The sequence below is a fragment of the Moschus berezovskii genome, chromosome 8, assembly GCF_049115385.1.
Source record: "Moschus berezovskii isolate FMDL1 chromosome 8, NW_MosBer_1.0, whole genome shotgun sequence".
In the NCBI taxonomy this organism is placed as follows: Eukaryota; Metazoa; Chordata; class Mammalia; order Artiodactyla; family Moschidae; genus Moschus; species Moschus berezovskii.
Genome location: NC_142467.1, coordinates 62,347,140 through 62,371,731, shown reverse-complemented (window position 1 = coordinate 62,371,731; position 24,592 = coordinate 62,347,140). Strand labels below are relative to the sequence as shown.

At 44.1% G+C, this 24,592-nt stretch overlaps 1 protein-coding gene across 1 annotated transcript; it reads right to left on the bottom strand.

Moving 5' to 3' along the window:
• Positions 1-6,979: 6,979 nt before the first annotated feature.
• Positions 6,980-24,592, bottom strand: GFRA3 (GDNF family receptor alpha 3). The gene is made up of 8 exons (XM_055431259.1): positions 24,219-24,592; positions 16,362-16,649; positions 12,614-12,706; positions 11,026-11,338; positions 8,880-8,983; positions 8,578-8,712; positions 8,077-8,165; positions 6,980-7,865 (listed from the first exon to the last, which is right to left on the bottom strand). The coding sequence occupies exons 1-8, from the start codon at positions 24,289-24,291 to the stop codon at positions 7,776-7,778; spliced, it is 1,185 nt and encodes a 394-aa protein (XP_055287234.1). The 5' UTR covers positions 24,292-24,592; the 3' UTR covers positions 6,980-7,775.

Below are 24,592 nucleotides of genomic sequence, written 5' to 3'. Positions count from 1 at the left end.
AAAGTGAAAGTGAAGTCGCTCAGTCGTGTCTGACCCTTAGAGGCCCCATGGACTGCAGCCTACCAGGCTCCTCCATCCATGGGATTTTCTAGGCAAGAGTACTGGAGTGGCTTGCCATTGCTTACTGCATACTAATATTGTGTTATGCTTTAGCTTACAGATTCACTACCACGACCCAAGAAAGGGACAAAGTGGGATCTGCAGGTAAAGGTGCTGCTACTGCTAAGTCACTTCAGTCCAATGTGTGAAAGTGAAAAGTGAAAGTGAAGTCACTCAGTCGTGTCCGACCCTTAGAGACCCCACGGACTACAGCCTACCAGGCTCCTCCATCCATGGGATTTTCCAGGCAAGAGTACCGGAGTGGGGTGCCATTGCCTTCTCCGGTGAAGGAACATAGGCAATAATCAGCCAAGGATTGCAGCAAGCCAATGAGGCAGATGGGGCTCTACCCCTCTTACCCAAGCTTGTGTCCTTAGTTCCTAGGCTAGCTCCCTCTAACATGTAATATGGACAACATTAACATGAAATATACTAAATGTGAAGGGCTGAGCAGGCTGACTGACACATAACAGACGCTCCATACATTTCAGTGGCAGGATAATTTATTGAAACGCTAATTTCTATTTATTCTCTTTTGCCTCCCCTCTCTTGGCTGGCCATTTCAATCAGGTGGTCAGCTTTTGTGATTCCTTGGGCAGAAGAGAAAGCAGAGGCAGCTGCCTCTGGTCTCTTTGTCAAACACAGGGGACCCAAACTTTGTATACTTTACAAAGGGTTTCTTCGCATGCTCCCTCATGCAGGCACACGCACAGTATATGCTGGAACCAGGGCAGGACTTCACCTCAGTTTCATTTCTAAAACAGAAGTATTACCTTTAGCTCCATTAAGATACACTTTCTAAGCCCTACTACCTGCAAGCATGATATATTAATACTAAGGGTTTTGTGCCAATGGTATTCATCTGGGCAGGATCTGCTCACACGCATTACAGATTACTGAAATGATCTATCAGTCACTGTTCTCTCTTCATCTTGGTTCTTGTGCCTTTATTTTCATTTTGTGGTATTGTGTATTTGTATAAGCCACCTCAAATCTCTTCTGGGCTCAGGGAGAATATGAAATAATATATTTAAAAATTAAACACATGAAGTAACAATGCAAGTTTCTGGCCTATACTGTCCACTTCCTGCAGGAGAAATCTGGATTTAACAAGTCCCTTTAGCCAATACTAAAGTAACTATCAGCTCAGTATATTCCCAGCCAGCCATTTCTTCCCCCTCTCTGACAAACCCTACCAGTCACCACTTTTTGACAATAGGGCCCATGATTCTTGTAGATCAAGAAACTGAAGCTTGGCAAAGTTAAGCAATTTGCTTGAAGTTATCTAGCTGGTAAGTAGTTCTGCTGAGATGCAAAGGGTGAATCCACTTTCCACTGTGCTCTTTTCACTACAATATGCTTCCACTGAACAGCTAGAGAGCTGCGTTCCCTAAGACACTCTTGACGTGTAATTCCTGAAGAATTAAGTGTATTCGATTTGGCCTAAGAGGGGGTTCATTTCTGTGTTCCATCACTACATCTCTCTCTCTTCCTCTGTGTCAGGGAGGGGAATGGTGGGTAGGAAAACAGTCTGAATTAGATGGTCTCTTTCAGAAGACACAAGAAGGCTTTGTGATGGAGGCTCTTAAAGGGCACAGGCAGAATGTGCCTGGGGCAAAGCTGGGAAATGAGGCAAGTCTCCTAAATGCCAGACCCACCACCACTGAGAGGGAGGCATGAGATAGGGAGAAATGAGATTGCCTCTCTTCTGAAAGCCCATAATTTGCTATGTTCATCTCTCAGGCTCTCCCTGCCTTCCTAAAGAACACTTCTACTGCCCTTTTCTACCTGTTGAGCTTCTCTTTATCCTTTGAGGTTCTACTCAAATGTTGCCTCCTCCATGAAGCCCCCCACAATAAATGAACTGCCTCTTCCTCAAGAGCCTCACAGTCCCTAGCTCACATGGACTTTCACAGCAAGCACAAATTCTGCTTAAAAGATACTTGCCAGTGATTAGCTATGTGACCTTGGGCAAGAATTTATTTCTGGACATCTGTTTCTCCATCTGTAAAATGGGAATAATAGCGTCTGCCCTTAGAGAGACATGAGGAAATTTAAACTGTATTACACATATGAGACAAAGACAAAAGATTAACTACATATATTCATGGTGTAAATCTCTCCTCTGAGCTTCATGGAAAGAGAAGAGATTCTGTGGAGATGGCTGCTGCTTTTTGTATACAATAGAGAGAGACAGATGGGGGAAAGGATTTCGGTTTTGCTGTGTATTTTTTTTTAAAGACTGTACAATAATTATTTAATTTTTTTCAAATATTATGGATGCCAGATGATACCATGTGGAGACAAGCCCATGAGGCAACTTAGCTTTAAAAAGATACACATGCAAAACTCGCAGTGCAATGTTCAACATATATCAAGTGCTCAAATAATGATGTCTCTGTTGTTTGTCTCCATCACAAAATTTGTCTTCAATTCTACATGCGCCTACTGCCTGCCACACCTAGTCCACAGCAGGTATAGCAGGAAGAAGCCTCCATGGGAACCCCAAAGCCAACCAAAGTCTGGGAAGGCCAGACTCTTGAAATGAATGCCCTGACACTGCAGTTGACCACAGCAACTGGAAGATCATGGGTGTGGGGGGTGGGAAGGGTGGGGAGTGGTTATTTGCTGGTATCCCTCTGCAGGGGATGGGCTATCCCTTCCTGCTTTTCACTGTTCCAGGCCAGACACAGTCTCACTTTATCTGTTCACCCACACAGTGAGGACCTCTGTGCCCTTGGATGTCACCAAGGGGTCAAGAAGCCATGGGTCTCCCTATGACCAGAGATGCCAAGCATGCCAAGCCAGAACTCTGCACACCAGTTCCCCTGCCTGCTTCATAGGGCGTGGCTTTCACAACAGCAGCTCTGCAGTTGGGTATGTCCCCAGAGGAGAACCCTCCCCTAGGACAGTGGGATGTGGAGTTGAGTGACAGGAAGACCTGATAGCACCTCCCCTCAAATAATTTCAGTCACAGCAGACATCTTGTCATCCCTTTCCAGCCCGCATTTGCCCACTCTGATTTTTGGGGTGCCCTTTCCCCAATTTCTACCTGATAAACCCTATTCATTCAAGATCCAGTCCAAATACCTTCTCTTTGAGGAAGTCATGTTTATAGCCTAAAAGAGCCCTCTGACCCCACGCTCCTCATCATGGCCTCTGTTGAAATTTAGGTAGTGGGATCTCACCCCAACAAACATGATCACTGGATTAAAGATTGCACCTGGGAGTCAGGGAGATTGAGGTTTGAATCCTGGATCAGACACGTGTTAGCCCTGTAACCTTGGACAAGTTGCTTAGCTTTGCTACAATGCCCTTGTAAAACAAAGAAAATAAAAGAGGATACTTCTGAAAAGTAAATGATATAATGCTCTTTAAGCCATTAGCCTGGTGCTTTGCACACATTAAACTCTTAATAAATGTTAGTTATTATTATTGTCTTTTTCTCTCCTCCATCCCCACAACTCCCATGTTGTGGGATAAGGCCTTAACCAGCTCAGCACCTCAGGATGGAACTTTATTGGACCAAGTCTCCCGTGTGAATAGGCTTCCTCCTGAGAGAAACAGAGGTGCTGAAAAGAGCCGGGAATTTTTGAGCACCCGAGATTCCATGAGAGGAATGAGAGTGAGAGCATTGACTGTCAATAAGACAGGATATAGAAGCAAAAATGGAGGGTTACCAGCCAAAGAAGTAGCAATGCTTCTGTTGGGGAGGAAAGCCCTTTTCTTTTACTCTCCTATGGTCAGTAATTGGAAGCTTGTGAATTAAGCTAACAAAAGACGTATTAACAAGAGATAAGGTACAGTTTTCATTAATATTTACCTACATGGGAGTTTACAGAAAAGAAGTGAAACTTATATAAGACTTGAGATTAGACTAGGGGTCTTATGTACCCTTTTAACAAAGGATAGAGAGTTTGGGTCCCAAGGAACAATGAATTGTGCAGAAGAGACTAAGAAATATATGGGGGAAACGAATTGGAAGTAACAGCTATTTTCGTAAGGTCTGTTTGTGCAAGTTTATCTTGGTGTTGACTCTCCATTTTCATTTACGCCCTTTCAGGCAGGTAAAGCGAGGACAGAGACCTTTTTGTTGGTTCTTAATTGCCTTCAGATCAAAATAATCCTTATGCCAAAATGGCATATTTTAGAGTGGCATATTCTGATCCCCTTCACTTTGCTTCACTCTTCAATTGTCAGGACCAGAAAGCTAGCAAGCTCCACAGTAGCAAAGCCTCCTTCCACAGCCATAAAAAAACCTCCATCTAGCTCTCCAGATGGTTCTCAGATCCAAAGGAGCCACAACATTGGGCCTCTGTCCCTAACTCCCATTGTTCAGGGCATCCAAGAAGGAAGCTCAAAGAAGACATTCCTACACCAGGAAGGAAGCCACCAAAAAAGCAAAGTTGACCTCGGGTGATTAAAATCTACATCAAGTCCCTGCCAAGTGTCTATGCTCTTGGGGTCTTGCTTAGACACACTGCCTCTCTGAGAACTGCTTTTGGCTAAGAGGCCTGGGACCCTGTAATTACTTTAGTTGCATGTGTGTCTGTGTTTCTTTTACCCAGCCGACAGTCCTGGAATGGACCCTCAACCCAGGAAGGCCAAAACCTGTGCACAGTCAGATTTTTCATGAATTTGGAACTGGGATGGGAGGTCATTTGGTTGAAGACGCTGGCCCTGGAAGGTCATGCAAAGGAAGTAGGTCTGTAGAGAGAATGAAGTAGATGGCCCAAGATGTCTAGGCCTTCAACAGTTGGAGCTGAAGACTGGCTCCTGACTTTTTAGTTTCAGTCTCGCCAAGGTCCAGCTGAACTTCCTGGAGTTAGGTTGCATGACATTCCCTTTTTACTAAGTAATTCTAATGTTTCTGTCGTGTGTGTGCGTGCTCAGTTGCTAAGTCCTATCGGACTCTGTGACCCCTTGGACTATAGCTTGCCAGGCTCCTCTGTCCACGGAATTTTTCAGGCAAGAATACTGGAGTGGGTTTCCATTTTCTCCTCCAGGGGATCTTCCATTACTTGCAGCCAAAATATCCTTGACTGAGACAGTGTCTTTGACTCCACAACTGGTCCAAGGCCCCTCAGGGCCTGAGCTACAAACCCAGAGCTCTGTTTTCCATCCTGGAGTTCAGAGCTTGAATAGCAAATCTCTCAGAAGCAGCACCACCCAGAATTCAGCCCCCAGTTGGAGGCAGAACCAGCATCATCACTCACCATGGTTCCAGGGCTGGGAGTGGAATACATAGTACCCACAGATCCCCTCTCAGAAGTAATAATAGTAACAGCTGCCATTTATTGACTCTTCATCCTGTATCAGGCACTATGTTAAATGTTATAATTATTTCTAGTCTTCAAACAACCCTGATAGTTGTAAATATTTTTACTATTATCTAACAAATATACATGGAAATCAAAATGAGCATAAATATTTCATGCTTGTAAGCTTTTATAGAAATAAGAAGCCAAAAACATTGCCAACCAAAACCATTTAAATTGATATAAACATGAGTTGATGTTGCTAATTTTTTTTTTTTACTGAAATTAAATTGCTAATGTATTTATTTAAAACAAAAGCAAAACTGCAACCCTTTAAGTACCCTTATTGGCATCCCTACTGGAGATGAGGAAATGGTGGTTCAGAGGAATAAAGAGTATTTCACAAGGTCAAACAGCTGAGTGTTACAATCATCCAGGATAACTGAAAAGTCCCAAGTGCCTAAAGCCGAGGTCCAGTTGCCAAAGTCCTGGGCTGGGCTGCCCCTTCACCAAAATGCTAGCTCATGAATAGGCAGGGACAGATCTTGAAAAATACAGCCTGGAACAGAGCAAGCACTTGCTAAGGTTTGCTGAATGAATACAAGATTGAATGGGTGAATTTCAAGATAGCTGTTTAAAAGACAGTCTGCTCCACCCCAACCATGCAGAGACCTGTAATTCAGCATTCTCTGCTTACCACTGCTGCCAGCAGATCTTCCCACCTCATTACCCAGAAACTAGTCTAATGGCATTAACCACCCTGGCCAGCCAGGATACCATTAAAAGCTTTAGTCCAGCCACAGTGCACCCCCACCCCAGGTCTTGGCTCTGGGCCCTAGGCTGGGAGAGTGGTCTGGTTGTTTACCAGGAATTTGGACCTTCTTCAGAGAAAAGTACAGATGACCTATTAGTCTAATTCAAGCACTTAGCAAGGAATGACTATATCATTCAACTCCCCAGCCCCATGATAATAGAGCCAAAGCAAATGGAGAGGCCCTGACGGTTCAGAGATCTTCCTAGGAGGGGAGAAAGAGGAAGGTCCACCAGGTACCCCACTGAAGTGTACAGGATGGCAGGTTGGCTGGGCATTTCCTGGGGCAGGGGTAGGTGGATACAAGAATATTCAGAGAGTGGCTTCCCTATGTCACCCATTGCTCTGGCAGCTCTTCTGCACATACTACCCCCAGTCAGCTCCTCACTGCCTTAAAACTTGGCTCAGAGAAAAATGTGAAGACAAACAAATATCCATCAATACAGAACTGGTTAAATAAACTATGTATGTAGGAATATGCATTCATACAAGTCCATGTCACGCAGCTGATGAAAAGGATGATGTATTTCAAGCTCCTCTCATGAATGTTGAAAGGGTTCTCTGACTTACACTTTGACAGGCAGTGCCTGATCTTACTTACAAAATATTAAACATACCTATAGGTTCTCATGTGTACAGATGTACAGGGAGTAGCAGATCCTAGGCAGCAGCTGGGACTAGTACCTGGTTCACAGCCTCACATAAGTTACTTTTCTTCCAACTCCCTGTCAAGTGCACAGGGAGGCTGAGAGACTTGCCTGGGGGTCACATAGAACCTGGTGGCAGGGTCACTGTGTCTCAGATAACCTGGTCTGTGCTCTTGTGTCTGTAACACCCCTCGTTCTATACAAATTCACAATGTGAGACAATGGTAAAACAGAAAAGTTTTAAGTCAAAATGTTTAATCATAATCCAAGAGGCTAAGGGGACTCTAGGACAGTAGCAGGAAGAAAGCAAGGCCCAAATGCTCCAGCTCCTGATGCTTAAGTGTTGTGTAGGATCCTGGAGCAGGGCAGGCAGTAGGTTCCCATCCCCCACTCAGAGGCAAAAGCAAGGGATAGATAGGAGTCTTCCTCCAGCTTTCCTCACCATGAGGAATGTCTTTCCAGGTCACTTCAGAACACCCAACTCTGCCTACCTGGAGAAGCAGCAGAGTGTGACTGATTTGTTAGAGCCTGAGTGATCCTGGGTGGGCAGGAGAAAGAAATAAGGAGAGAACCTCCAAGAGCTGGATACCACCAGATGATATGCTGAAGTCCTAAGAAGGGGCAGCCCGAGAAGAAGTGAAGGGAATGACCCTGGCAGTCCAGTGGTTAGGACTCTGAGTGCTCACTGGGAGGGTCTAGGTTCAATCCCTGGTCGGGGAACTAAAATCCCACAAGCCGTGTGGTATGGCCAAACAACAACAAAACAAAAAAAGGAGTGAAGGGCATGAGAACTCGGCTAGTCAGCTTCTACCATGACCTCATCTGGAGTTGACTGGATATAGATCAGGGTTGCCACGTGGTAGACTGAACCTCCTTCCCGATGCTGTCCCTTCCTCACCCATTGCAGGCAGCAGGTCAGCTGGTGTGGTAGAGGGGAAGAGGGCCCCTGAGGAAAACCAGCTACCAGAGGCTTGAGAGCAGAATCAAGGTAAGAGTACAGGAGAAAAGAGTGGGCACCCAAGGCTGTGGCCTCAGAGCAGGGTTTTTGTTCTGTGGAAAAAATGAAATGGAGTCAGCTCCACCCTTTGCACCACCTCAGCTTCTGTCAAGGCCTGTTCCCCTCCCCTGAGGTGTCCATTAGAGCTCTACGTCCTCATGACCACAAGGAACTCATGCCACCCTCAGTCTCTTGTCTCCCTTGTCTGGGTTTCCCCCGATGGTCCAGAAAAGGCAGGAGGGGGTGTAACAGAGGAGCCCCTACCTGGCGTTCCATCACCGAAAAGGTAGAGGCTGCCCAGTCCTGGGAGAAGAGTTGGCTGTGAAAACGCATCTTAGCTGAAATGGCCTCCACTGAGGAGAGAAGGAAGACTGAGAGCAGGCAGATGTTGGAGATTTCTTAGGCTCCAAAAGAAGGAAAGGAAATGTCTCAGGGACCCTGGCATATAGGAGGGTGGGTGGTGGCAGGTGGGAATGGGATATTATCTCATTCTGCTTGCTATTCCTTGAGCTGAAGAGTGTCCCTGGGGCTCAGACAGGTGAAGAGGCAGCTTGGCAGGGGCAGGAGGGTGGTCATTTAGGGAATGGGAGAAGGCAGAAAGGCCCAGGCTGGGGAGATGTAAGCCTATGCTAAGGGCTGAGGAGGGGGTTGCTCCATCTGCAGGGGATGGATGGAACCAGTGTGGATCACAGAGCTGACCCCTTCCCTCTCCCAGAGTTGAGGTGAACCAGCCACAGGGACTGGGAGCAGGTGGCGAGCACTCACTGAGGCAGGGGTTGTGGGAGAAGGACTCTTCCAGCCGCTCACACTCCTCTTGCAGATTGCCACTGCCTCGGCAGGTGCAGCTTAAGGCAACACTGGCATTGATATTGCTGACAAAATTGGGAGTCAAAGCAGTCCCTATGGGGTGAAGAGAAGATTATCGGTGACTAAGCCAACCCCTCCTTCAGCTCCCATCTGTCTCCCACCTGTCTCAGGACCACTCCATCTGGGTTCAGTCTTGAGAGCATTTTCACCCGCCAGGCTGGCCAACCTGTTGGCTCCCTACCCATGTCCCCCAGCCTCACCAATCAGCCCCATGTATGCTCGCAGACATCTGGACTGCTCTGTTGCACAGGTCCCTAGGATGTCCATGGGATGGCAGTGGGTCTGAAAATCTGCCAGACGTGATCTGGAAAAAAGGAAATTTCAGGAGTCCCTGTTGATGGTCTGGCCTACAGCCATCAACTTGCTGCCCCTTTAGCTGACATGCCTATCTTCATGCCAAATCCTCCTCTGCCTTTCAGAGCCTGAGCCATGGCCTCCTCCCAAGTGAGACCTGCTCCTGTCACAGTCAAATATACCATCACCCCAGACTCCACAGCATATCACTTTTAACTTGGGCTCTAAAATCCCTAATTATGAGACCTCAGGCAGTTTCTTTAACCTCAGTTTCCTTGACAGTAAATAGAGATGAAAATAGCACTACCTTGTGGATTTTTGTAAGGATGAAGTAAGAGCATTAAATGTATATAGCATTTAATAGGGCCTGGTATACAGTGAGTATTCAGTAAATGTTAGATATTATTATTTTATCACTCATCCTACAATAGGTAAAGCTGGCTATCTTTAGGCAATGGAATTATGAATATATTTTTCTATATATATTTATGCAGTTTTCCTTACATTTTGCCTTGTGTTAGACCGGTGGTTTACCTCTCTGTCATCCCCATTCAACTGCAAACTCCTTGAAGGGAGGGACAATATCTTAGTCATCTAGCCCAGCACTTGTTATGGGATTGTGATAGTAACAGTAGCAGCTACCAGCATAACAACAGGCAGCATAACAGAGACTTTAGGAGCAGACTCTAGGCCAGACTTCTTTCATTGTAAACTTCATTAACAAACCTGACTTACTATCTAGGGGTGAATTTGAGTAAGCTATTTATCCTTTCTCTGCTGTGGTTTCTTCATTTGTAAACTGAAGATGATAAAAAAAATAATAACAATAATCTTACAGAGTTCTTGTGAATTTTAGAAGAGTTACTGGATGTTAAGTACTTAAAACAGTACTTAGCCCATAGTAATTACTAAGTGTTAATATTATGTTAACTAAGAGCTTTTACTATGTAATATCCTACAGAAGAGGAAGTGGGACTCAAGAGAGGTGACTTGCCCAAGGTTACAGAGAACTAAGTGGTAGAAACAAGCTGCAACACAAAGTTGGTGTGACTCTCACTATCAACAAATATCACTTGAAAGGATGATAACTTCAATCTGATGAATGTTTGTGTGAGAAGGTCAAGGTAAGCCAGATTAAAATTTTGCTTAAATTTTGATCAGACACCTTACAATTCTTCATGTTCTTTGATTTGGTAATGACATTTGTAGCAACACAACCTAAGCAACAATTAGATTTGTGCACAAAGATTAATGAATAACAGTAATATTTATTGCAGCATTATTTATAGCAGTAAAGAAAGCAACCTAAATATCTATAAATAGAAAAATTATTAAATAAAATATGGGGCATCTATAAAGTGAAATACAATGTACACAGTTAAAAAGTAAGTTGTTAAAGGACAGTAAATGACAAAATAAGCACCATCATTTACTGAGTGCTTACTTAACTGCACCAGTAAGCTATCTCTCTACATAAATTACATAATTTAACTCTCACCAGAATCCCAAGAGGTCTGCATTATTATCCCAGTTTTCACAGAGGAGTAAGTGGAACCTTGGGCTAAGCGACAGAATTTTAGGTTAAGTGATAGATGCAAGGTCACACAGACAAGGATTTAAATTCACATATGTCTGACTTCAGAGCTTGTCTTCATCTCTATTCCATACTGCTTCCACCGGAAAATGCTCACCAGATATGTACCATAAGTGGAAGAAAAGCAAGATAAATATACCCTCAAAATGTCTGATTTTGTTTATCTGTAGAGAAAAAAGATTGGAAGGAAATGCTCTCCAAAGTATGTTAGATTAACGCCAGGTGATGGGTTTGGGGTGATATTTTAAGACATTTTTATATTTTCTAAGGTTTTTACACCGTGTGTGTGTGTACACTCATATTTACCCCTAGGAAAGAGTTTCAGAAGGTATCGAGAGTCGCTACATGGTGAAGTCAGTCCAGGATCCCTGGGCTAGGTTAGATTCAACAGCAGGAAGAAGCACGAAAGGAGCGGCACCCACCCCGTTCACCAGCACCCAGCACGTTAGCACCCGCACCTGCACAGCGGGTCGGACACGCAGACTTGCCGAAGCTCCAGGCAGTTGGGGGCCTCCGGGGGCAACGCGCAGCTGGGGGCGATGGTGTTGCGCCGGCGCTGCCCGCAGCCCTGGTCGGTGGGCGCACACGGGCACAGCAGCAGACCCTGCGAGTGAGGCTCTGAGGCCTTCTCGAAGAAGGCACGCAGCTGCCTTTGGCAAGTGTGGCGCTGGCAGCGGGACCCAGAGCACGCCTCCCCGTACGCCTTGCGCAGCCGGTCACACTTGTCATTAAGAGTGCACAGCATGGCGAACTTGAGGCAGAGGTCCGAGTCTGGGGGGAGAGGGGAAGCAAGTCAGCAGTCCTCTTCACAGACCTTTAGCCCAGCCTCTGATTTATCAAGGGCAGTAGTGGGAGGGCACTACCGTCAGGGAGGACTGCCCTGAAAAAGGCCTTGCCCTCTAGCCTCAAACAATATTGGTATTCATGAGCCTCCCCCATCCTGCTCCTCCGCTTGCCTAGGTTTTTGTTTGTTTGTTTGCTTTTAAGCCATTTACATCTAACCAAATCCTTTTTACAATCCTATGCAATGAGTGAGATCCCACGATGGAAACTAACCAAGAGGCCCTACAACATTCTAAAGTACTTTCTGGGAAATTCCCTGGAAGTCCAGCAGTTAGGACGCCAGTCTTTCACTTCTGAGGGTTTCCATCCTTGGTGGGGGAACTAGGATCCCACATTCCTCCTGGTGTGGAAAAGTATACTTCCTGAACTGTCCACAACAGATACAACCAAATTCTACTTAGGATTTTGGTTCTGTATCTGTATTCTGTCCATCTTTCTTTGATTGATGCATGCATTAAAAAACCCATACTCTGAGTCTTGGGAAATATTCTGTTAACAGAATATTTCAGCAGTCAGAACAATGGAGTAACTGGAATAGGTTATTCCTAGATTCCTTGTAACCTAGAGTTTCTAATATATAAATTTCTATACTTTTCTCTCAAAATTCTAATATGTAGAACTGACTGTACAACAAATCGCACATCTCTCTCAAAAAGAGTGTGCATGTGTGTCTTCCTCTCAACACAACAGCCTCATTTTCTTGAAAAACATGCATCATAGTCCTTGCCAGACAGATGGCTCCCCACCCTGAATCACTCCTGAGGAGTCACACTCTCTCTCACTATTCCCTGCCCAACACCTCACCCATCCCATTAGAATGGTTGAAAACAAGCAATTTCCTAGTCTTCAGGGACCACAAGCTACTTTCCTGGCTGCCTCGAATTAGGGTAAATACTCCATTTCAGCACATTTTTTCCCTGGGATTGCTGCCACTCCCTTCTAACCCTTTGTAGAAATCCACCCTTTGGAAGCTAGAAGCTCTAACAGGCTCTCTTCGATTATCTCCTTAATAACTATTGCTTTTTGTTGATTTGTGAGACTAGATTATGCCCCATAGCTCAGACGCTCACCATGACAGGGCTTCTTTAGTCACCTGGCAGTCTAAAACTCTCCCCTCTTATTCCCCAGCTGTGTTCCCCACCAGCCACCCTTCCTGCAGGGTCCAGGCCCTCCCATACCCCAGCCCCAGCTGGCCCTGCACACCTGGTATGAGCATGTTCAGTTTGCTGAGATTCATTTTCCAGGGTTTTCTGGTCACTGTGTCTTCATAGGGAGAGACATCCAGCTCATAGTCACCTAGAGACAAAGTAGGATGCATCAGAATCCTGAGGACTGAGCTGGGGATGAGAGTAGGAGGGGCTGAAGCTCCTGGGGAAAAGGCAAAGGCACAATCTCTACCCAACTAGCTGCATCCTGGGTGGAGGTGAGGAAAAAACACGGGGCCATAAAGGTACAAGCTAGGCTTGATGAATAAACTGGGTTTAATGGTAAGAATAATAAAGCTACTGTTTGTTGTGCACACTGTATACTGGGCACTATGGTATTATATATATAAATATATTATATATTTATATATATATATACAATTTCATTTAGTCTTCATAGAAGTCTTTGGGTAGGTAAAAGGAAACTGAGGATAAGAGAGGTTTAATTCACTTGCTCAGGCTCACATAAGCTAATAAATGGAGCTGGGATTTGAAATCTGGATTATCTGATTCCAGAGTCTCCACTCCTAACTACTACACATATCGCCTGTGGGCATGTAAACAAGTAAAGGGATTCTGTCCTGTTTGCTCTCGCAATTGGAGAAGGGGCCATGGTGAACTCTGTTCCAGGACTGACCACTTGGCTATGAAGATTTATCACACGCTGAGGTGATAGAAACATGACCAGGCCCAGAATGAACCTGAGAAAAGCAGAGAAGGGAGAGACAATGATTTCAAAAGAAACACATCTCTTTCAGATGTCCTCATGGGGCTGTGGGCTCCTAAAACAGATGTACAGGATCTTATAAAATCATTGCATACACAACATTGTTAACCAACTGTACCACAATTAAAAAGAAATCACTGCATAGCTCATACACAAGGTGCTTAATAAATGCTGGTTAAGAAGTATTGTTTAAAGACAGAGGTGAGCTTGCAGGCACATTCTGTGAGTATGCCTTCAGCAGAGAAGGGATATGGATAGTATCAAGCAAATTGGAAAGGATGATTTGAATGCCTGGGGAGACTTGGGAGCTCCCAAGGGAAAAGAAGGGGAAGGCAAGAAGATTTAGGGAGAGGGTTCAGGTGAAGCTCTAGAAGTGAAGTGGTTAGGATGAGGAGAGGAAGTCAGGGAACAAGGAGAGTGGTGATGATTATATAGCCTTACCTGTTGCCATCTGCCTTCTAGGCCCCCTAGGAGAGTACTGTACTTTCCACCCTACTGCAAGGTTTGGCCATGTGACTTGCCTTGGTCTGTGGATTGTGAGCTGCAGAGACTTAATCACCTTTAAGATGAATTTTTAAGAACTATCACGTGGTCCTGCTGTGGTTCTTTTCCACCTACCATCCTGGATCCTCAAATGAAGAAGACAGGTGGAGCAAAAACAAAGCCAACTCATGGAAGCCCATGGCAGATGTGTGTAACATGAACAAAAGTTACATTTTTGTTGGTGAAAGCCAAGGATTTTGCAGTTGGTTGCCTAATTTAGTAAACTCTTATTAAACATGTAATTGGTATCTAGAAGTGGAGTGCTGAAGTAACAAAACCTAAAATAAACAGTATTAGCTTTGGGACTGGACAGTGGGCAGTGAATAAGCTGTTAGTGGGGGCTGACAGCTCTCATTATGCAGTGGCACAATGTTTGGTAAAATTGTTGACTGCAATAACTTGGAAGGAAGATGATGTACGAATGAGCTTGTGCTTTAAGAGGAAGAAGCTAAGAAAAGGAAGATTACTAGTATGTTGTGAATGCTCATGACTATATTTAGCAAGGTACCACAAGAAAGATATAAACTTAGAGAACTGACCAATTTACCAATAAGGAGGAAACAGAGAAGAAAGAATACAGAAATTCTAGGACTTGCAGGATTAAGAAATGCAACTGCTTCTCATATTCTAATGGTAAAAGATAAAACTGAAAAACACTTTGAGTAATAAGCTCAATTACAACTCAGCCTTGGGGCAAAGACAAATTCAAGTTCATGGCTATCATGCCCTTAGTGGAGATCTCATCGATTAAGACAGTATCCAATAAATCCTGCCAGTTGGACAAATATGCTCAGGGAAAAAAGACTGAGATAGTGGCTCAGGCACATAAGTTTGATAAGGGCAAGGTACCTCTAATTAGGTCTGGAAAGAGATGTATGTCTTGAAAAGGATTATAGGAACAGTTACTGGCAAACAAGGTGACAGAAATCAAAAGATATAAAACACAATTATGTATTGAGAGAGTTGTACTGCTAAGAGCCACCAGTCTGGATTGAAAGAGACTCTGACTATTTGTGACTTAAGATGCTCCAACATTCCTCAAGTAAGAAGCAAGCAGAGAACGCTATTCAGTCCCTAAGGAGGTCATAGTCTCCAATGCCCTTTTCAGATGTAGTCCAAGAAAATAATGGAAAAGAAAGGACCACCCAGAGGGCTGAGAAACTCCTGGGCTTTTGCTCCCCAGTGAGCAAAAGTAGGGCCTTATTAAAGATCAGTTCCTACTCCGAGGGAAGACAGCCCTTGCATCAGTTGTGTGGCAGGACTTCAGAACTGCTATGAATCAGTGTCTGCTGTGGGCTTCCCATTATTCCTCTTTGTGAGTTTGTTGTGCTTCTCCTGTCCCTGTTCCCTTACTACATACTGAGTATATACGGGAGGCAGATGACTTTTTAGTATATAGGTTTCTGGATTAAGAGGAACCACACATTCAGACCTTATACAGAAATTGTCACAAGATAATATCCAAGTCGGGGATCTTGGAGTCTGATGTTCTGCTTAAATAGAATACTTAAGCACCTTCCTTGACAGTGAGTAGATATATTTTGCTTGGGGAAGGGAGGGAAATGAATGTTTTGACCAAGTGATGAACTACAGTAGATTGCATTACTGTTTCTACTTATTTTGACCCTTCCTGTAAGACTACACATCCTCATTTATTGCCATGAGACTTTTAGTGTCCCCTGGGTGGGTGCGGAACATCAGGTTTGACCATGTGATCTGCTTGTCAATGGAATGTGAGCAGAAGTATTTCATGTAATGTCTTAGCAGAAACTTTTAAAGGCATCAAATGATTCTGCCAATGCTCATTTCCCTCTGCCATCAGAAAGGAACATCCCAGGGAGAGGCTGAACTGGATCCCAGAATGAAGAGAACACATGACACAGCCAAGACAGAACCTGAGTAAGAACTTAAGCTTTGTTTTACAAGACCCTGTTTCATTATTTCAGCATAGTCCAGTAAAATTGACTATATAAAAAGGGACCTCTAGAGTCAGAGGAAGCTCCTCTTTGGTCTTCCAGTGCCCTCTGTCTTTTACCATCTCTTGTCTGGTTAATGAGTATCCTCTCTGTTAAAGGCTGCACCAGGACACAGCCTCCCAGTCTCTCTGAACCTATGGATTATCTTGTATTTGTATGTTGTATTTATGGGTTAAGAACATTTCCCTCCACTTCCTCTCCATATCCGTCTGTTCCAGGAGCTCCCCATGTTGGGCCTTGGCCTGGTTCAGAGATCTTCCAAGAGGCAGCCACATGTTTCCAGGTAAAAGAAAGGGGGAAGTAGTGGGAAGGGAGGGCAGAATTCCGGGACCCAAAAGGATACAGCCAATTGCTCCTTGTATTTCTTACTGATGTCAAATGCAGAGCTTCATTATCATCCCTGTCAGAATCTACCATGTGGCCCATATCCAACAGGATTAAAAATCAACTCCCAAGAGCCATCTTCCCTAGCTTAGCCCACTCTAGGATGGAAGCCTCACCAAGGCTGCGGGCAGGATGAATGGTCCAGTAGATGTCCAGGCAGGTAGCTTGGTTCTTCATGCGCCGATGGCATGTACAGCTCATCAGAGAGCTATTCCTGAGTTGCTGTGCTGCCTCCATGCAGTCCTCAGGGACCAAAGGCTCCTCTGCAGGTGATGAGGTGCTTATACTTGAGGCACAGGAATTCAGGTAGTGGTAGGTAGCATTGCAACTGGGATTGGCCTGGCACTTCCTCCTAGCCTGGATACAGCTGTTTGTGAGTCGGCCTTCTGTGGGGAGGTGGTCCGCTATGGAGGGAGAGAGGTCAAAAGAGGCTCACATAAGGTCAGAATAGCTGTCTGAGAAAACCGAGTCATAAGGTAGGATGGGGGGATTCTGGACGAGATCTTTAGCAGGGAAGTCTTGGGGTAGCACAGAGGCCTTTAGTGGGGAACAAGAAGTCCAGTGGGAGGGTCTGCCATGGTCACAATCTGGACAGAAGAGATCAGGCTCAAGAAAGGGCAGGGGTTTGATAAAGAAAGGCTGCTCAGCCTCCTGGGAAGGGAAGGGGAACAACTGTTTGAAGCTGAGCCTGATGACCCTGCCAGGCACTGGGAAGAGGGCCCTGAGCAGAGTTATGCCATGAACAGGGCAAGTATCATAACCAGAGAGTTGAGAATGTGCACGGGAGTGCTAAATGACAGTTAGCAACAACTCTCAGTCTTCCATTAAAAGTCACTTAAGGGAATTCCCTGGTAGTTCAGTGGTTAGGACTCAGCGTTTTCATTGCTGGGGCCCAGGTCCAATCCCTGGTCAGGGAACTAAGATCCTGCAAACCTCGCAGCACAGCCAAAAAAAAAAAAGTCACTTAAAGTCACATGGTGCAAACAAAATTAAAAACTTAAAAATATATATATAATAAAAACCCTTATAGTGGGAACTTGCTGGGATTGGGGTGGGGCACTTTTACTGATTCTGTTACTTACTCAAGAATATCATGGTTGGTTATACGTCAGCTCTGGAGAAAGGCCCTGCACCCTAGGCCTTAGGGTCCCTATCAAGTGGTAACAACACACCACCATCCCCCAGTTTTTCAAGGCAGGACATCTAGGAGTCATTCTGAATTCTTCTCTTTCCTTCATATCCTATGTTCAATCCAGCAAGTCCTGTCAATTCTACTACATATCTGGAACCTGTCCACTTCTGTCCATATCTATCACTACTTCCTTAGCTCAAGCCACCATCAATTCCTGTCTGAACTAATTGAGAGTCTTTATTGGTCTCCATGATTCCATCTTTGAAATTCATTCTCCCTTACCATTCAACCATCTTTTTTGTTTTCCAGCTTTATTGAGATACGATTGACATACAACATTTTTTAAGTTTTAGGTTTACAATATGATCATTTGATACATGTATATACTGTAAAATGTTACAACAACTGGTTAACACATCTTTCACTTCACATAATTACCATTTTTTGTTGTTGCATCCATCTTTTTTAATAAATTGTTTTAGGTTGTGAAACATTTTTATTGAAGTAAAATTCATGTCTGGTGGTCATTCTGAGATGTATAGAAATAGCTAATCACTATATTGTTCACCAGGAACATAGCATTGTAGGTCAATTATACTTCAAAAACAAACAATCTCATAGGAAAAGAAATCAGATTTGCAGCAACCAAAGGCAGAGGGTGGGAAGGAAGAACTGGATGAAGGTAGTCAAAAGATGCAAACTATTTAAAACAAAGAGAGAGAGAAAAAAATCATGCAACATAAAATCAATCATCTTAAAGGGCACAAGTAAATGGCATTTAGTATGTTCACAGTGTTGTACAACAATCACTTCTAAATCCAATTCATTTTCATCACCCCAACAGGAAGCTCATACCCATTAAACAGTCACTCTCTATTGTCACTTCCCCCTAGTAGTCAGCTGTCTCTACACATTCACCTATCCTACATGTTTCATGTAAATGGAACCATAAAATATGTACTTTTGTATCTAGCTTCTTTCATCTAACATTTTTTTTGACGATTACCCTTACCCACATTGTGGTATATATCAGTGTTTCACTCTTTCTTATAATATTTTATTGTATGGATACCATAATTTGTTTTGTTTATGTAAACATTAGCTGATGGACATTTGGGTAGCTTCCATCTTTGGGTTACTGTGAATAGTGCTATGTAAACATTTATGCACAAGTATTTGCTGGAACACCTGTATTCATTTTTCTTCAGTATTTCTCGAGAAGTGGAATTGCTGGATCACATGATAATTCTATGTTTAACTTACTGATGAGCCACTAGATTGTTTTCCACAGGAGCTGGTATCATTTTACATTCCTACTAGCAATGCATGAGGGTGGTTCCAATTTAACTCAAGTTTTCTGTTTTTTGTTCTGTTTTTACAGCCATCCTTGTGGGTGTAAGGTAGTATCTCATTGTGGTTTTCACTTGCATTTCCCTAATAACTAATGATATTGAGCATATTTTCATGTTTTTGTTAGTCATTTGTATATCATGTTTGCTAATAAAGTATAACATAGAAAAATACATGAATCAAAAATGTATAGCTTAATTAATTTCTAATTATATATACATGTGTAACCAGATCCCCAGATAAAGAATCAGAACATTACTAGCATGCCAGAAGCCATCTGCCAGTCACCATCTTCCTAACAAAGCAAATATAACATCTTGATTTCTAACATTAGTAATTTGTTTTGCCTGTTTTTCAATCATACATGTGTTTTTGGTGTCTTGGCTCCTTTTGTTCAATATTAAGTTTCTGACATTCACCCACACAGTTAAGTATAGTTGCAAATGGCTTATTTTCATTGCTGTATAGCATTCCATTGTGTGAATATAACATAATTTTAATGCTGAGTAGCATTATATAGGATCATCTCTTAATTGTTCTCTTGGCAAAACATCCTGGAATGCGAAGTCAAGTGGGCCTTAGGAAGCATCACTACGAACAAAGCTAGTGGAGGTGATGGAATTCCAGTTGAGCTATTTCAAATCTTGAAAGATGATGCTATGAAAGTGCTGCACTCAATATGCCAGCAAATTTGGAAAAGTCAGCAGTGGCCACAGGACTGGAAAAGGTCAGTTTTCATTCCAGTCCCAAAGAGAGGCAGTGCCAAAGAGTGTTCAAACTACCAGACAGTTGCATTCATCTCACACGCTAGCAAAGTAATGCTCAAAATTCTCCAAGCTAGGCTTCAACAGTATGTGAACTGAGAACATCAGATGTTCATGCTGGATTTAGAAAAGGCAGAGGAAATAGAGATCAAATGGCCAACACCTGTTGGAACACAGAGAAAGCAAGAGAGTTCCAGAAAAACATCTACTTCTGCTTTATTGACTACGATAAAGCCTTTGACTGTGTGGATCACAATAAACTGGAAAATTCTTCAAGAGATGGGAATACCAAACCACCTGACCTGCCTCCTGAGAAATCTGTATGCAGGTCAAGAAATGACAGAACCAGACATGGAACAACAGACTGGTTCCAAATTGGGAAAGGAGTATGTCAAGGCTATCTATTGTCACCCTGCTTATTTAACTTATATGCAGGAAATGCTGAACTGGATGAAGCAAAAGCTGGCATCAAGATTGCCAGGAGAAATATCAATAACCTCAGATATGCAGATGACACCACCCTTATGGCAGAAAGCAAAGAGGAACTAAAGAGCCTCTTGATGAAAGTGAAAAAGGAGTGTGAAAAAGTTGGCTTAAAACTCAATGTTCAAAAAACGAAGATCATGGCATCCAGTCCCATCACTTCATGGCAAATAGATGGGGAAACAATGGAAACGGTGAGAGACTTTATTTCCTTGGGCTCCAAAATCACTGCAGATGGTGACTGCAGCCATGACAATTAAAAGACGCTTGATCCTTGGAAGAAAAGCTATGACCAACCCAGACAGCATATTAAAAAGCAGAGACATTACATTGTCAAGAAAGGTCCATCTAGTCAAATCTATGGTTTTTCCTGTAGTCATGTATGGATGTGAGAGTTGGACTATAAAGAAAGTTGAATGCCAAAGAATGGATGCTTTTGAACTGTGGTATTGGAGAAGACTCTTGGGAGTCCCTTGGACTGCAAGCAGATCAAATCAGCCAATCATAAAGGAAATCAGTCCTGAATATTCATTGGAAGGACTGATGCTGAAACTCCAATACCTTGACCCCCTGATGTGAAGAACTGACACTGATGACGAGCAAGATTGAAGGCAGGAGGAGAAGGGGATGACAGAGGATTAGATGGGTGGATGACATCACCGACTGGATGGACGTGAGTTTGAGCAAACTCCAGGAGTTGGTGATGGACAGGGAAGTCTGGCATGTAGTCCATGAGGTCGCAAAGAGTTGGATACAACTGAGTGATTGAACTGATGACCTTAAAAACTGTATTATCAGATCATCTCATTTCTCTGCTTAAATCCTTCCACCAGCTTCCATTGCACTTAGGTTAAGATCTAGTTTATGAACCCTGGTTTACAAAGAAAGCCTTGTAGAGGTCTGGTCCTGCCCAACTTTCTAGCCTTACCTCCTAGCTCTCTCTTCCTCTCCCACTTCCCTACATCTGCACCGGCCTTCTTTCTGGTTGCCATTAAACAAGACAAGCTTGTGTCCACCTAACCTTTCTGTTTGGAATGCTCTTCCACCTGATCTTTACATGACTGGACCCTTCTGGTCAATCAGTGGAATCTCACAAAGGCTATCCCCAACCAACCAAAGTAAATAGCCCCCCAGCTACTCTAACATACTGTTATTCCAATTCTCTGCATAGTACTTATCACCATTTGATATATTTTTACTTCATTTTAAAATTTTCTTCCCAACTAGATTTCCATGTCTATCTTATCACCACTCTGTTACCAGTGTTTAGAACAGTGCTTATTCTTTTCTAAGCTCCCACTAATATTTTAAAAATAACCAGATAACAGATATTTTATGAGCCACCCCAATAACTTCTCTGAGCACCTTCTACTTATAATCAAAGAATCCCAAAATTAGGAGGGGCCTCCAAGTTTAGTTAGTCCAACATTCTCTTCCAGTCATATAATAATCAATTAGATTACTTATTAAAATGCACATTTCTGAGTTCTAGTTCCAAACTACCAAACGAGAATCTCTGGTGATAATAACTGGGAATCTGAATTTTAGCAAATTCACTAGAGAGAATGATGCCCCTTAAAGTTTGACAACTGATGCCATATCCAACGTGTAAAAAGGGCAGGGTGAGCAGTACTGATTTTTCCTTTTGCTTCAGGCTCTAATATGCCTCAAGATGGCATTGTTACTTTTGCTTTAAAATTCTGGTATTTTGTTCATTGTGGATTTTTTGGCATTTATTTTTACTTTTTGACATGTACACATGCTATATTTATTTAGTCATTATTTATTTATATATTTCTGGCTGTGCTGGGTCGTTTTTGCATGCGAGGTTTCTCTAGTTGCAGAGATGGGGGTTACTCTCTTGTTGCAGTGTTTTGGCTTCTCACTGTGGTGGCTTCTCCTGTTGCAGAGCACAGGCTCTAGATGCCCAGGTTTCAGTAGTTGCAGCATGCAGGTGCAGTAGTTGCAACTTGTTGGTTCTAGGGCGTGTGGGCTTCAGTAGTTGTGGCACAGGGGCTTATTAGTTGTGGCTTGAGGGCCCTAGAGTGTGCAGGCTTCAGTAGTTGTAGCTCATGGGTTTAGTTGCTCATGTGGAATCTTCCCAGACAAAGGATCAAACCCGTGTCACACGCATTGGCATGCAGATTCTTATCCACTGCACCACCAGGGAAGTCCTTAATTTTAACTTTCAAAAAAATTTACTTATTTATTTGGCTGTACCGGGTCTTAGTTGCAGCTCATGGAATCTTCAATCTTTGTGCAGCATGCAGGATTATAGCTGCAGCATGTGGGATCTAGTTCCCTAATCAGGGATCAAACCTAGTCCCCCTCCATTTGCAGCACGGAGTCTCAGCCACTGGATCACCACAGAAGTCCATAATTTTGATTTTTAAAAAGGGGATTGGACTAAACCAGAATTTCTCAATGCAGGGGATAAGAAAGAGAGAGGATGGGACCCTTTTAGGGACATATCAGAATTTCCAAAGGGAACCTGTGGTTCAAAAAGGCATGTTTGACAGGAATTCTCTGTAGTTCAGTGGTTAAAACTTTGTGCCTTCACTGCTGATGGCCCAGGTTCAATCCCTAGTCAAGGAACTAGGATCTTGCATGGCCAAAACATGAACTAGGATCATGGCATGGCCAAAACAATAATGATAACAAACAAAAACAAAAAAGCATATATAACAATTTTATATGTGAAAGATGAACAAAAGGACTTTTGAAATTTCAAAATTTATTTAAGGAAGACATTAGATTTTTATCTTTATCAAAAAAGGGACATGGATTTAAACAGTTTGAGAAATACTGCATGTTTAAGATGTTACTTCCAGTAGGTACCCCGAAAGTGCTTGTTGAAAGAAATGTAGCAGGTTCAAGTCTCATTGCTTTAACTGGACTAAATATTAAATACTGAGTCATAACAATTTTCAAAAGTAAACCTCTCTAATTTCTTAGCTGATATAGTTCACCAAGTCTGAGCAGTGGTAGATCTGGGAGCATTGCAGCTCCACAAAAGAAGGGGGGGTGGTCATGCTAAATTTCATCACTAACAGAGGGTAACTTGTTCCACTAAACTGGTCATGATGAAGGTGTTGAAAACTTACCCGGATCCTGACATACAGCCATACTGTTAGGGTAGTGAAATTTCCTGGGCAGCTCAATCAGATCAGTGATGTCTTACTGCTCTGATTTACTGACGAAGTCAGTCTGAACAGGTCAGTACTTTCCCTCCTTCCTTCCATATCTGTCACTCAGCCAAGACTGCACTTCTGCAGTCCTACTTTGTGGAGGTCATGTGCAGATAAGTACCTGGTCTCTGCCTCACGAGTCCCTCCAGCCCTGCTCCGGATAGGAGCCCCACAGTGAGATTCCATGCACCCATCCCTCTCCCAGAGGCCACATGCATGCTCCTTAGGGGAATGGGATAGTTCTAAAACCAGGCCTTGCACCATGTACTCCACAAAACACTTATTGTGGATCTGTAACAGGGCAAGGCAATGTGCTGGGCAGCCTATACAGAAAGGCCATCTTACCCAATAGTGAGTTTTTTGCTCCAATTAAAATAATAATAAAGTACATCCCGAAGAGGGGGTTTGTTGATGGTGAGCAATATTCTCAACCACTCAGTAATGGTGTTGGCGAATTCTGAGCAGCAGTTTTCAACCCTAATTTGTGACAAGTCAGTTTTTTCTTCCTTTTTTGGGGGGTGAAAATGCAGAGTCCTAACCACTGGACCACCAGGGAGTTCCCAGTGACAAGTTAGTTCTAACAAAAACTTCAGTATTGTCATCTATTTGTACCTAGTGGCCACTTTCCCAGTCTTTACACGGGGTGGAAGTGGTAAAGCCCATGTGGATCAAAAGGCGTCCTGCTTCTGATTCTCCCCGCCTCCTAGAGATGCTGTCTTGGTAGTGGCCTGGCTGTGGGTTGTTCTGTGACTGTATAGGAGCACCTCAAAAGGGAAGAGGGGGAACCAGCAGCGAGGAGATGCCTGCGTGCCCTGGCCACGGCTGACACTCAATCTACAAGTTCAGACACTTGGACTAGGCATAGAACCCAGCCCCTTCCTGACACCCTAGGCTTCCTCCTCCAGTTCTCCAGGCTCAGACAGACATACGCCCGGCACCAGGCAGCAGTGTGAGTTCTGAAACCTCTCTGGGCTCTGGTGCCGGCACCCCACTTACACGGTAACCACCAGCCCCATCCCCTCGTTCCCCAGCCGGGACGGCTCCAACAACACTCACCAGCTTGGAGCAGCACCGGCAGCAGGAGCAGAAGCGCAGGCGGCAAAGGTCGCGGGTTCCGCTGGCGCGCCATGGTGGGGTGCGCGCGCTATGGTGGGGTGCGCGCGCTGGCGTCGACGTCGGGTGCTCTGCCTGCACCCTCTCTCCTAGCACAGGAGCTCTGTGAGCCGGGCTCCTCCACCGGCACCTCCCACCACTTCTCCCGCCCCTCCTCGCAGGGAGCGCGGCGCCGACACTCTCGCACTAGGGTCCCGGGAGCCGCCCTCCAACTCCAAAGCCGACGGACGCACCACGCAGCCTCTCCTACTAGACCCAAAGGACTGCGGGGGTGGGGGCGAGCCAGGGTACGTGCCCTGGAGCAGCCGAGTCATTGT

What these genes read in the sequence shown, in the direction of transcription:
- GFRA3 (XM_055431259.1), bottom strand. Translation starts at nt 24,291, where the DNA reads ATGGCGCGCCAGCGGAACCCGCGACCTTTGCCGCCTGCGCTTCTGCTC. An exon ending in ACTGAACATGCTCATACCAG is followed by an intron (nt 11,339 to 12,613) that starts GTGTGCAGGGCC and finishes CTCTCCCCCCAG; the next exon opens with ACTCGGACCTCTGCCTCAAG. An exon ending in AGCATACATGGGGCTGATTG is followed by an intron (nt 8,713 to 8,879) that starts GTGAGGCTGGGG and finishes TTCACCCCATAG; the next exon opens with GGACTGCTTTGACTCCCAAT.